This window comes from Acyrthosiphon pisum, chromosome X (assembly GCF_005508785.2).
Source record: "Acyrthosiphon pisum isolate AL4f chromosome X, pea_aphid_22Mar2018_4r6ur, whole genome shotgun sequence".
Lineage (NCBI taxonomy): Eukaryota > Metazoa > Arthropoda > Insecta > Hemiptera > Aphididae > Acyrthosiphon > Acyrthosiphon pisum.
The window spans coordinates 90,695,694-90,708,407 of record NC_042493.1 but is presented as its reverse complement, the minus strand read 5'-3'; the positions used below and the strand labels follow the sequence as shown (position 1 = coordinate 90,708,407).

The following is a 12,714-nucleotide window of genomic DNA, read 5'->3' as shown; positions in this document are numbered from 1 at the left end:
AGCCTTCTATTAAATTTTCAAGCTTTTTTATCCAACAAATAAAATTTTATTGATATTTTTAGAAAAAAAACTAAAAAAAAATGGAAAACAAAAATGTCCGTAAAGAGCTCAAAATACATCAAAATATTTTGAAAATGTTATGGTGTATAGAAGATGCTAAGATAAACATTCAGTCAAAATTTCATGTATCTACGGTAATTTTTTTTAATGTTACACCAAAAACCAAATTCAATTTTGTGAAAAATCGATTTTGCGTAAAAATTCCCGTTTTTCCTTAATTTTTCTTTTGTTTTTCCCGGCGCTTTTGAAAACCACTGGGAAATTTAAATTTTGATGTCCCCAATGCACCAACGATATTCACTTTCTGATCGAACAAGATACTGAAGTTGAAAATCGAAGCATTATTTCGACTACTTATCGTGTACACAGACATAAAAAAAAATAAAAAATAAAAGAACACACATCATTGTAAAATCAATACATTCATCGTTCCACTCAGAATCTAAAAAAACACACATCATTGTAAAATCAATACATTCATCGTTCCACTCAGAATCTAAAAATTAGAAACTGAAAATGTCCGTAAACAATTCAAAACAAATCAAAATTATACATGAGCCGTTAGCGCTGTGTTATAATTGAGTAGTTTTGTGTGTGTTGTTTTTAAAACGGAAAATCATAAAAACATATTAAATAACATTATATACGTCAATAATATTTATATTTTGTTCAATTGGCACTTTTAAATTACAAAAACATAAACTGAAATCGTTATTTTTGGTTGTTTAATATGTAATTTCGTTTAAATTTTAACTTAAAATAACAATAACAAAAAAACTGTGTTAATATATATATTTTTTTTGATTTTTTGGTTACAGAATTAATAACTTACGTGAAACCTTGTTTTCAATTTTCAATCCTTAATCCCTAGCTATACAAATTGAACATTTTATAACTTTTTAACAACAAAATAATTTGTTAATTTTCAATTTGATAAATCGTGTTGCGCTCTCTCCTTTGACCATGGATACTTTTGGAAGCACCTATGATTTGTCAGGGCCTGTGCCAAGTTAATGCTTACCGACTTCGGACCGTAATCTGACCATCTGTTGATGTCAGGAATCAGTGTTCTGGGGGTCGATTCATGAGATCACTCGATAAAATTATCGAATGTGATAAAATGATAAAATTATCGAATACAAATGCCGGAACCTATTCCTGAACGAGTTTCGATAAAAATTTATCATTTATCGAATGCGATAAAATGTTTTACATGAACCATTGTGGTATCAATAATAAATACATTATAATACAGTATTCTAACCTCAAAATGTTAAATTATTAATGATAAATAATAATTTGCGATAAATTTATAACACGATATTATGTTATTGTTTCGGCCGTTTCGGGCTAATAAAAGCTTAAGGACTAAGTAGTATTTTTTTTAATGATTTAGCCATTTTCATTAATTTATTCACTGAATCCAAAATTATGAGTTGCTCAAAATCTAGGCCAACTAAAGGCCAAATGAAATTGTTGGTTGAGTTATTATCATTAGACCCTCAACTTAACGTGGCTAAGTTTTCATCTGGTTTTACGCATAAAATGGCTAAAGAACGTTGGGAAAACATAGCTTCTCAACTAAATATGTTACCGGGCGCTGAAAAACATTGGGAAAAATGGAAGAAGGTATGTTGTATTTTTTTACATTACATTTATTGTACCTAGATTATTCGTTAAATACTTTACTTGATGTATATAATATAGTAATACAAATATAGATAGGTACGTACCTACCACGTAGTATGCTTAACTTGTAACTTATGCATTTGAATGAATATATTCCAGGCGTGGCAAGATTCAAAAGCTACAACTAAAACCAAAGCAGCTGCTATAAAAAGGCATCAAAAAGGTACTGGCGGTGTGATGTTATAATGTCGGATGTTCAAAATGATGTGTTACCATTACTAAGCCAAGTTGCTGTGGGTGGACATTCAAATAGTACCGAATCAGTAGTAAAGTTTACATTCGATGACATTGCTACAAAGAAAACTGGCCAATCATTATCCAGAGAAATGGTTTAAAATGCAGGTAAATTATTACTCCCAAAGTTTTTAATGATCTTGGTAGAAAACTTAGTATATGAAGCTTGTATATCTATAGTATATTATTTGTTTAGTATAATGTAGAATACAATACTTAAAATTGTAAGACCCGGGATAAAGTGTCAATAACCAGCATCATCTACTACGGTAACCCATAAGTACCCATACATGTATATATGTAAATAATAAAATTTTATAAAGTAGTTTAAATAGGTTTGACATTTTTTTCATTGGTTTAAATTTCTGGGATCATTCTTTTTTTTCAAGAAAATACAACAGAGAATAAATAAATAACTTTAAAAATAAATTAAATGTACAAAATATTTTTAGGAATGGAATGTTCATCAAGTACTGAAAATATAGAAGTTTTCATAGTGAAAATGTAGATGGTACGTAATTAAATTGAGTTAAAATTAAACAAACTCTATATTCCGAATCTAAATTGACTTTGATATATTTTCTGTCATAGATGATAATATTTTTGAACCTCTACCTTACCAGTGTGAAATAGATAAATAGCAACATGTTGAAGAAGTTGATAAAAGCTTCATAGTACATAAAATGCCTTCAACTTCAAAAAAAGTAAAAATGGATAATACAACAGCTCACCAGCGTCTAATAGATGTAGCCATAGAAAAAATGAAACTTAAGTCTGAATATTATAAGAAAAAAATAAGTGTAATGGAAAGAAAAAATGATATATTAGATGACATAAATATGTCATTAAAATCTTTTAATAACAAGTCATTAGTTTAAGTACCTATTATTTTGTTTTAGTATAAGTAGTTAAAAGTATTACAATACATAATTTTTTGACTGGCATAAATGTTCCTATCACTTACTGTTGGCTGTGTGTGTTACATTTTTATACTTATATATTAGGTACTTTTACTATACCTATAAACCTATTAATCAAAAAAAAGAAACACATTATTATCATATTATACTATATATTATATATCATATTTATACTACACAATTTAAATAAAACTAATTTTATATATACAATTTACATATTTTATATACTTATAAATTAATTTTTTTTTTACTATAACTATTAACCATAAAAATAAATAATTCTATGAGTGATATGAATGTGATAAGTAGGTACCTACCTATTGTTAGTTGTTTTTAATTTTTTTATTACTTAATACTTAGTATTATGATGTTAAATATTATTATTAACAGTTGTTATACATATTTAAACAGTGTTATTTATTTTTATTTTTATTTTTTTGTTAACTACTTGTAACTGCATATTATCATTATATTATATCATATTTTTATTTTATAAATACAAAGTTGTTCATATAGTTATACTACACAATTTAAATAAAACAAATTTTATAACTTTATATTATATTATTATTTATTACATAACTCTCCGATTATGTAAAAACCTAACAATTTTGTCCCTTTGCTGTCTTCCTAATATTAGGTCTTTATTCTGGTTGTTATTATTTTCTTCTGCTGTCACGTTGTAAATTCCCATATCATAATCTTCTATGTCATCTATGTACTCTGGAAGAACAACACATGCATTAATTATTGCTGTAGCTTTCTCTAGTTTGTAGTGCAACGTTCTGTCTTTTAATAAGCATCTATTGATAATTTTTAAATAAATAATTATTCACTAAATATTTAATAATTAAATTAACAAACCTAAACCGTGATTTCATAACCCCATTGCAACGTTCAATGATAATTCTCGTTGACATTTGCTTAGCATTAAAGTACTCCTTAGCTTCTGTAGAAGGATTATTTATTGGAGTCAATAACCATTGTCGTAAAGTATACCCAGAATCTCCTAAAATTATAATTACTTAAAATTTAATTGGATGGTATCTAAAATATGACTCACCTAATAGGTAAATAAAAATCTGTAAATTGGTGAGCATGTAATTCTTGAATGAATGGTAGTACTTCACTAATATTCCATATATGCATATCATGCGTGCTTCCGGGAAATAATGCATTTACATTAAGAATTTTCAAATTCACATCACAAACCTAAATTTGGCAGATATTGTAATATTATAATAGTACCTATATATAGAACAATGATGAAAAACAGAGATGAATTACTAGTTGAAAATTTATCGAGTGGTAACCTTTACGGTTTACATAAATGTGTTCTGGGTATTGATTTTCATCTAAATTTAAGTTTTTAGAAGGAGGGACAATGGCTATATGGGCGCAATCCAAGCAGCCAATAACACCAGGAAATCCGGTTTTCCTGTAAGATCTAAAAAGACTCTTGTGTATTAAACTGAGAAATAATAGTTTATTATTAATACTTGTATAAATGCGGCTCTCAATTAACTCTGGCATATTTGTAGGAAAATGAACCCAAACACCAAAGATTTCAGGATGGTTGAGTGCAGATACAACCTCATTTATATAACGAGATGTAGTGGACTGTGATACTTCGGTAAACCGACTATTGCCCACTGGTGATTGGTATGAGCCCGTCGCAAAAAAATGTAATGCTATTAAGACCTATAGGTAAGACAAACGTAGAAGAATCTTTTTCTTATGAGTCATTCTAACCAACTCTTTAAGTATTATTGATACAGATAAATGTTTTAAGAAAATAGCGTTTTCAGTGTTAAACATGCCATTGTTTTTTCCAGTTTCAAATCAATATACCGATTAGACATAACATCGAATCTATCTCTATCTATAATATAGGCTTATATTATAGCTAACTTCATTACCCACGTACTAATTATTACTGAGTTATAATTTTAATAATTTCTTAGTTACCACCAACCCTTATAGTTTTCAAAATTCAAATTTTGTTCATTTCAATTAATAATTGATCAAAAATCAAGAAAGTAAAACTCATATTAAACGTTTAAAATAGCAATTATAAAGAACTATTTAACTATAATATAATATAAATAATATGTAACTGATTTATGAAGTAATTTCAAATTTCAATTAATCAACTATAACTCTAAAATAGATCAAGTAACAGAAATTTCAAATTTTATATTTTATAATTGATAGGTACCTAGAATATTATTTCGATTTTTTATTTTTGTGCAAATTTTATTTTAACTTTATATTTTACAATTTGGAGTTTGCTTTCGTCTACCTATTTAATTTGGTGCAAATTAATCATTCGAATACCTGCCATCCCGCCATGAAAAAATTTACATTAGGTATATATTTCATTTTTGGTGCAAATAACCTACTCCCGATTACCTAATAACTTTTATTTCTACACTTATTGATGATGAACGTTGGTGGATTTCTATATGAGGTGCTAATATCTCAATTAAAGCACAAGTTGCATTTTTTTTCAAACGAAAATTTTTTTGGAACAATGAACCTGAAATTTAAAATGCATCCCTTACATCTTCTCTTTTAGTCTGAAGCCTTTAACGATTATTATCGTCATCTTCACATTGTAATATAAATAATGCCGCTATTTCATTAGATGTTGCCATGTTACTGTACTTGTAGTACAATTTTACAAATTAGTACAAACACTACAAACTACTATTTGCACTCATTAAGTGCATTGTGGCCTGCGGAGTGACAACAATTAACATAATAATATGCTATACATCAATACATAACGCTATAATGTACATAGTTAGTAGTTCTATTAACAGTCAATACTGAATATATAACTTATAAAATATGATTAGATTCATATGCTTAGATATGGCAATTATATGAATAATTACCATATCTTTTAATTCAATAAATTGGTTAAGGTGCAATATCATCCATGCAATAGCAGTTAAAATAACTACCATAAAATGTACAATAGGTTGAAATATAGAAATCAAATTCATATATGTTATTTTCAACAGCCCATTTTACGTGAATTAATTAAGTTTAGTTATTATCATGGACAGTGTATTACCTAAAATATGCACCAAAATTGACATATGAATTTTCCAATAAAAGATAATTCATGACATCCGATAAGTATTGACTATTGAAGACGTTATTTCAGACCTTCCGGGATCAACTTGCATGACCTATTATAAAATGTGATGAATACGTATATCAAAATAAAATTGTTACATCATATTATTATACAAGTAGATATATAAACATTAAGCTTTTTTGTTATTGGTGCATATTAACTTTAAAAATTATTATTTAAAAAAAAATCATAAACTTGCCCAGCTTTGGTTAATATGCACTATAATATTACCTTAAATATCGCTAAAATATGCAATAAAAATATTCAATAATAAACAACATAATATGCAATAAAACGGAAATTTATTAATTAATAATTAATTAAATAACCACCATTAAAATCACTAAATATCGTTAAATATTATATAATATTATGAATTTAAATTTTGAGGTAATGCCTTATATATTTATCTAGATAACAATTATTCTATCTATCTATATCTATATAAATTCAATTTGTACAGTATCTATCTAAATAACTAAAATTCAGATATCTTATCAATATAAGGATAAATATGTTGACTTTTATACCGAATAAGTAAATCTGTTTATTATTTATTCAGTTTGAACAAAATTTGAATTACTAAATAACCAATTGCTTTGCTTGATAAACCAAATAGTTGTCTTATATTAATATGACACATTCCATACAGCTTGAAATGGTAGTGTTCGTGTTTTCTGCGTAATAGAAAAAACTTGATCTAAATAAAAATAAAAATAATTATTCATACTTGATAATTTATGTAATAAATGTATGTATCTAATATGAATCACGTGTAAATATTATTTATAATGGTAATATACAATATTATATACCTGACGTTTAATCCTAGGGTTTTTTTCTATGACGGATCGTTGATGTAAGACAAGACTCATCCGATTTACCTGACAATACAAAAATTAAATTTTAAATAATTTAACATCCTATAGCTTACTAAACAATTCATTGGATTCTTAAGTTCTTACATATTATGCATAGTCATATATATTTCCTGATAATTTTAATACAAGACTTACATTATATACACTATATGTGTCTATTTTGTTAAGAAAGTTTAATTATTGCTATATATGAAGAAATTTAACATTTATTCATTTTTTTCACAAAACTTAAGTACCTACTAATAGAAGATAGAAAATAATTTTAAAAAGCTAATTAAATCTACAATAAATTCCAATAATATATAAACACCTCTTTTTCCGTAGAGTCACCAATCATGTATAAGGTTAGAACATTGACTGTTTTCGTCAACAACCATATGAAAGCAACTACCAAATAAGGATCATTACTATAGTCTCTAGGGAATAATAAATGTCCGTATATTGTAATAATTATTTCAGCGAAATTTGTTGCAATGAAAACCACAATAGCCGGCACTCCATATATTGATTTATTGACTTGGTTTAAGCATTCTATAACTTCCAAATACATGTCTCTGTAGGTACTTAAACAAGATCTTCTTTCCGGTATTTGTTCATTTATTATGTAGACCATCAACTTTATATATGATATTAGTAGTATATATTCACAAAGAACAACACATTGGCAAGTTTTTAAAACCATTACAATGACCTAAAAATATATGATCTATAGAAAGTGTTTTGTGTTTTATCCATCTGACAAACGTATAAAAAAACAAATAGTATAAAGTACCCTCAATGGAATAAATTTTAAATTATACAAAAATATTAACTGTTTTAGAAAAAACATTTTACTTTTTTTTATTTGAATACTAAACGTTTGAAAAAATACATATTCTGAATATTTTTTAAACTTTAAAATAAATTATAATTGTGGCAAAAACGAATTTTTCTATAAAAAATAGTTTTTCTCCTGGAATGAAAAATAATTGATTCACCATTTAAAAACTGAAAAATATTAATGGGGAAAAATATATATTCCATTAGTATACAGTTACTTTTTCGTGTATTCGAATGCGTATTCGGATAATAGCTCAATACTCATTTATTCGAATACGTAGGTATTCCATATACAAAGTAAGAGTTTCATTTAAAAGACTAATTATTTATGAACTAAAATATAGCTTTGGATAAGAACAATTACCATATATTTTATTCGAAATAAATGTTTATTTTTTATTATAAATACCGTTGTATTTATAATAATTACCATAACATTTACAATAATCATAACTATAGAAATCCAATTCATATTTTTTATTTTCATCAGCTGGCTCACATTCAGGCGTATCAATTTTTCGTGAATTGTTTCGAGTTTAGTCAATACCATGGCCAGTGGATTATCGAAAAATAGGCGCCAGATTTGACATATGAATTTGCCAATAAAAGATAATTCATGACAGATGATGAGTATTAAAGACGTTATTTCAGACATTTCGGGATCAATTTGTATGATCTATAATAAAAAGGGATAAATACATATTAAAAAATCAGGTAAGTGGATGTCGCTCTGGTGTACAGTAGATTACAAGTGGGTCATTCTATAATGGATTATATTAGACTTGAATTCAATGATATAATATCATTGTATAAGAAAAACGATTCTGAGCGGAAACGGTTTGTCAGTCTGGATATTTTATATTTTGTTATTATTTATTTTATTATGTAAGTTGAATTAATATTAAAATATTATAATTTTTTATTCGTTTCTATGGTGATAAACAAAGCGTTAGAAAAATAAAATCCCATTTTTAGCGTTTTTTCGTAATTTTCTGGTGGTTTTTCCCGTGGCATTAAATAACTATTGAGAAAATCGAAAAATGACCTGTCTAAAGTACCATCTTGATCCAATTTGCTAAAAGATAAGGCACTATATGTTGAAATCTAAACACTCCTTCTGGAAGAAATTTTGTATACAGGATATAAAAAGAAAAAAAAAAATATATAAATAAATAAACACCATTGTAAAAACAATAGCTTCCTCACTCCGCTCAGAATCTAATAAAATTATCACATCATATTATATAGGTTGGTATTTATATCAAATCATTATAATATTAAATTGTAATATTACTATTGGTTCATTCAGGGCCGGCGCTAGGAATGTTAGCGTCCTGTGTGAAACCATATTTTGGCACCCTTAACCCCCCACAAGTTGATAATAATAATTAAAATATAGTATTATTACAAATAGTCAATAGACAGCATGAATTATTGTGTGATAAAAATCATCACATACTCTATATTATAGTATATAGCCAAAACGGCATTCGCTGCCGAAAGTATTATTTAGGCTGCCACCCGAATTGTTCGACGAAAGTAATATACGTACATGAAGATGCCCCCCCCTCCAGACTTTGTACAAACATTTTCATAATGATTGCAAACAATTGTAAATGAATTCCCGATTTGTAAACACCCCTCCGCTGAGTCAAAAATAAGTTTCAGGGCCAAGTTCACGCAGCCTCCCCAACTTTGACCGATCAAGTTCAGCAATCCGGCCACTGGCCAACTATAGGTATGTTGGAAGATTTTGAGTTATTACACACTTCAAAATAATTGTGATATTTTTACTTCTTTTTATCAAATATAAATTATTTTTATTATTAAATACACATTGTGTTTATTAAATACGAATTTTTAACAAATTTATAATATTTGTTAACAATTGTTATTCAATTTACATTGTTTTATAAAATATGTATTTTTTATCAAATAGATTTTTTATTAACATAGTCATGGGCCATCTTCATGTACGTAAATAATATGATATTATATTACTTATAGCTACTGCGAAAACGTGTTTAAGTGTTTTCATAATAATAAATTATCGATTCACCACGTTATATCTACCGTTGCGCCATATAATATTATTATTTCACGCCACCACTGCCTATAATATAGGAATAGTGTGTTTCACTTATTACTCGTTTAGGTATTAAGATAACCAGAGAACGGAATTTATTATAAATAAGAAACCAAAATATTATGTACTTAAAAATTTACTAAACAAAATATATGAATACCTAACCCATTGGCTGTTATTTGTTAGTTTCTAAATTTGACATAACTAGGGCAGAGGACTTGTAGCTCTAAAAAAGCACTAAATATGCAAGCACTTACGCACTTAAAATATTATGCATTAAAAAATTGTTCTACATTTTTTTTTAATCCTAATCGAATAAAAGCCCGCAATCCGCATAGTGCGCACATGGATCACTGTGGTGGTGATGTCGTAGGAGTTCGACATTAGATCGTTTACGATTATCTATCTATTAATAAAATTAATTACAGCAAATTATATTTCAGGAATAACGTGTTTCCGCGGGCAGTCAAAATTATTATAATTTATAAAACAAACATTTTTTAAATTTTCATCCAAACTTTAGGACTGTATAATATATTGTTTGAAATAAAATACCTATATGTTGGTGTGGAAAAAATTGATTTAAGTTAAATATGTCTCAAAAAGTATGAAATTGCTTAAAAAAGTGTAAAATATGCCCTAAAAACAAAAAAGACTCAAAACATGCATTTATATGCAAAATATATTTTTAAAACTAGCTTTGTGAAAGCATGAAATGTATTTGTTTCATATTCTGCAATTTTTGTGACTTAGCAAAACAAATATGCAAATGCTACAAGTTCTCTGCCCTAGACATTATACACAGCAGACCGTACGTAGCGAGAGTTTGTCGAAAACAATAAATATTTGTGTGTGTAGTGTACTAGTGTGTGTCAGGCAATTGTGTCGTTTTTATTTACATCACACTGAGGTATTAAAAGATAAATTAAATAAAAATAATGTTCAGTTTGGCACCCCTTCCGTGCTGGCGCCCTGTGCAGTCACCCAGGTCGCTCATAGCTTACGCCGGCCCTGGTGTCAAGATATTATATTGTAATATTACTATTGTGTCATTTAATGAACGTTGTATGAAATACATAGGTAACTGTTGACTAAATTAAATTTTAAATTATAGATGTTTTTCAATGTGCCTATCATTTATGTATCACCATATTATGAAACTATTAAAATACATTAAAATATAGTTATTACCCATCGGTTGGAATTGTAGAAGTTATACAAACCAACATAAATTAATGTACATCGCAAAACATAAATCACCGACGACGTCTTATAATTACTGTGGTTGTAATTTATACTTCCACCACCAAAAATCAAAAAACCTTTGTTAAAATTATTTAATACTGATCTCACACTCATAATAACTTTTATTTCCAACTTGTGTACAAAAAAAAGAAATAGTTATAACAACTAAAGTGTTTTAGGATTTATGGTGTGTGATATTTGTGGATTTTTACTGAATTAAAACTACCTAAAGTTTTATATGGATTCACATAATATTTTTTAATTAATCAAAAATGAATCGGTACTAAGGAACATCCTTCAAGTGAAAAACAAATATTATTTTCGAGTACAATGCTTAATTTATATATTATACAATGCAAGGTGTATTCTAGGTAAAGTACTTATTAATAATATAGTAGTAGTAAATAATAAATTGATAGATAGGTGCATTTATAGTAACAATGTATTTTGTATGTTAAATTTATATTTGTTTTTATTGCTCACTAAAACTATATACTAAGAATATACATATACAGTCAAGTATATAATGTATCAATTGTCTACGAAAAACATTTCTTAGTGCAATCTAAGGCAATAATTTAGCCTATATTACTAAGTATATCTTATGATATTATTGCTATTATAGCAATTGACTTTACCAAGAATAATATAAAATAATTATTTTTTTCATTTTATATGAAAAAAGTGAAGCCAGTTTTAATCTCATAATATAGTAATATCTGTGAATACATGTGATAAAGTTACGACAAATAACGAATATTTTTATTACCTACAAAAAACCTTACATATTATACCTAACTAGTAATTAAAATACTGTTATAATGAGTGAAAAGAACATCATACAGCAGAAGAATAATCATTGAGCCCGATTGAGGTCATTATAGTTTACACTTTTTTTAAAAGTTGAATTTTGCCGGAGTGACCCGTAAAATGGAGTGACTCTGGACACGTACCTACCTATAAGATTTCATTAAAAACCGATGTTATAATTACAATAGTTGACTTTGGACAGTATAGACATTTTCTTAAAAAAAGGAATAAATTGAAATAAAACCCCATTAATTTATCGCAAATACAACATAATTTATTTAATATTCTAAAAAAATAATTCTTTACTTCTTTATAAACATGTCAACTCAAAATATATTTTAGAATCTGAGCGAAGCCAGGAAGCTAGTGGTTTTACAATGGTGTTTATTTTTTTTTTTTATACATAATATATCCTGTATACAACATACATCGATTTCAACATACAGTACCTTAAATGGTGACTGTTCGTGAATAAAATTAATGTGAGCGTCATCATATTCATTAATATTATTGTTACATTGGTTTGTTTTAATGCGTGATAAAAAATCAACAGTATTTCCTTCTGATTTAATATACTTATTTTCAAAATCAAATGAAGAAATAACGTATGCCCAACGTTGATTAGCCGCATAAATTGGTGTTCCTTTTTTTTCTCCAAATATGTGGATTAATAGTTTGTGATCAGTAACTAATGTAAATTTTCTACCGTATAAATTATCGTAAAATTTTTGAACGCCAAAAATTATGGCTAGACCTTCTTTTTCGATTTGTGGAAATTTGCATTCACTGTCTGATAAAACTCGTGATGCATATGCAATTGGT

The 12,714-nt window shown here is 27.1% G+C and overlaps 1 protein-coding gene and 1 pseudogene across 1 annotated transcript; one reads left to right on the top strand and one right to left on the bottom strand.

Moving 5' to 3' along the window:
* The first annotated feature begins 1,491 nt into the window (after nucleotides 1-1,491).
* Nucleotides 1,492-2,687, top strand: LOC115034386 (annotated as a pseudogene).
* Nucleotides 2,688-3,477: 790 nt separating this feature from the next.
* Nucleotides 3,478-5,560, bottom strand: LOC115033176 (putative nuclease HARBI1). Its single transcript, XM_029485284.1, has 6 exons — nucleotides 5,497-5,560; nucleotides 5,324-5,442; nucleotides 4,429-4,604; nucleotides 4,223-4,374; nucleotides 3,768-3,912; nucleotides 3,478-3,706 (listed from the first exon to the last, which is right to left on the bottom strand). The coding sequence occupies exons 1-6, from the start codon at nucleotides 5,558-5,560 to the stop codon at nucleotides 3,478-3,480; spliced, it is 885 nt and encodes a 294-aa protein (XP_029341144.1).
* Nucleotides 5,561-12,714: the final 7,154 nt, after the last annotated feature.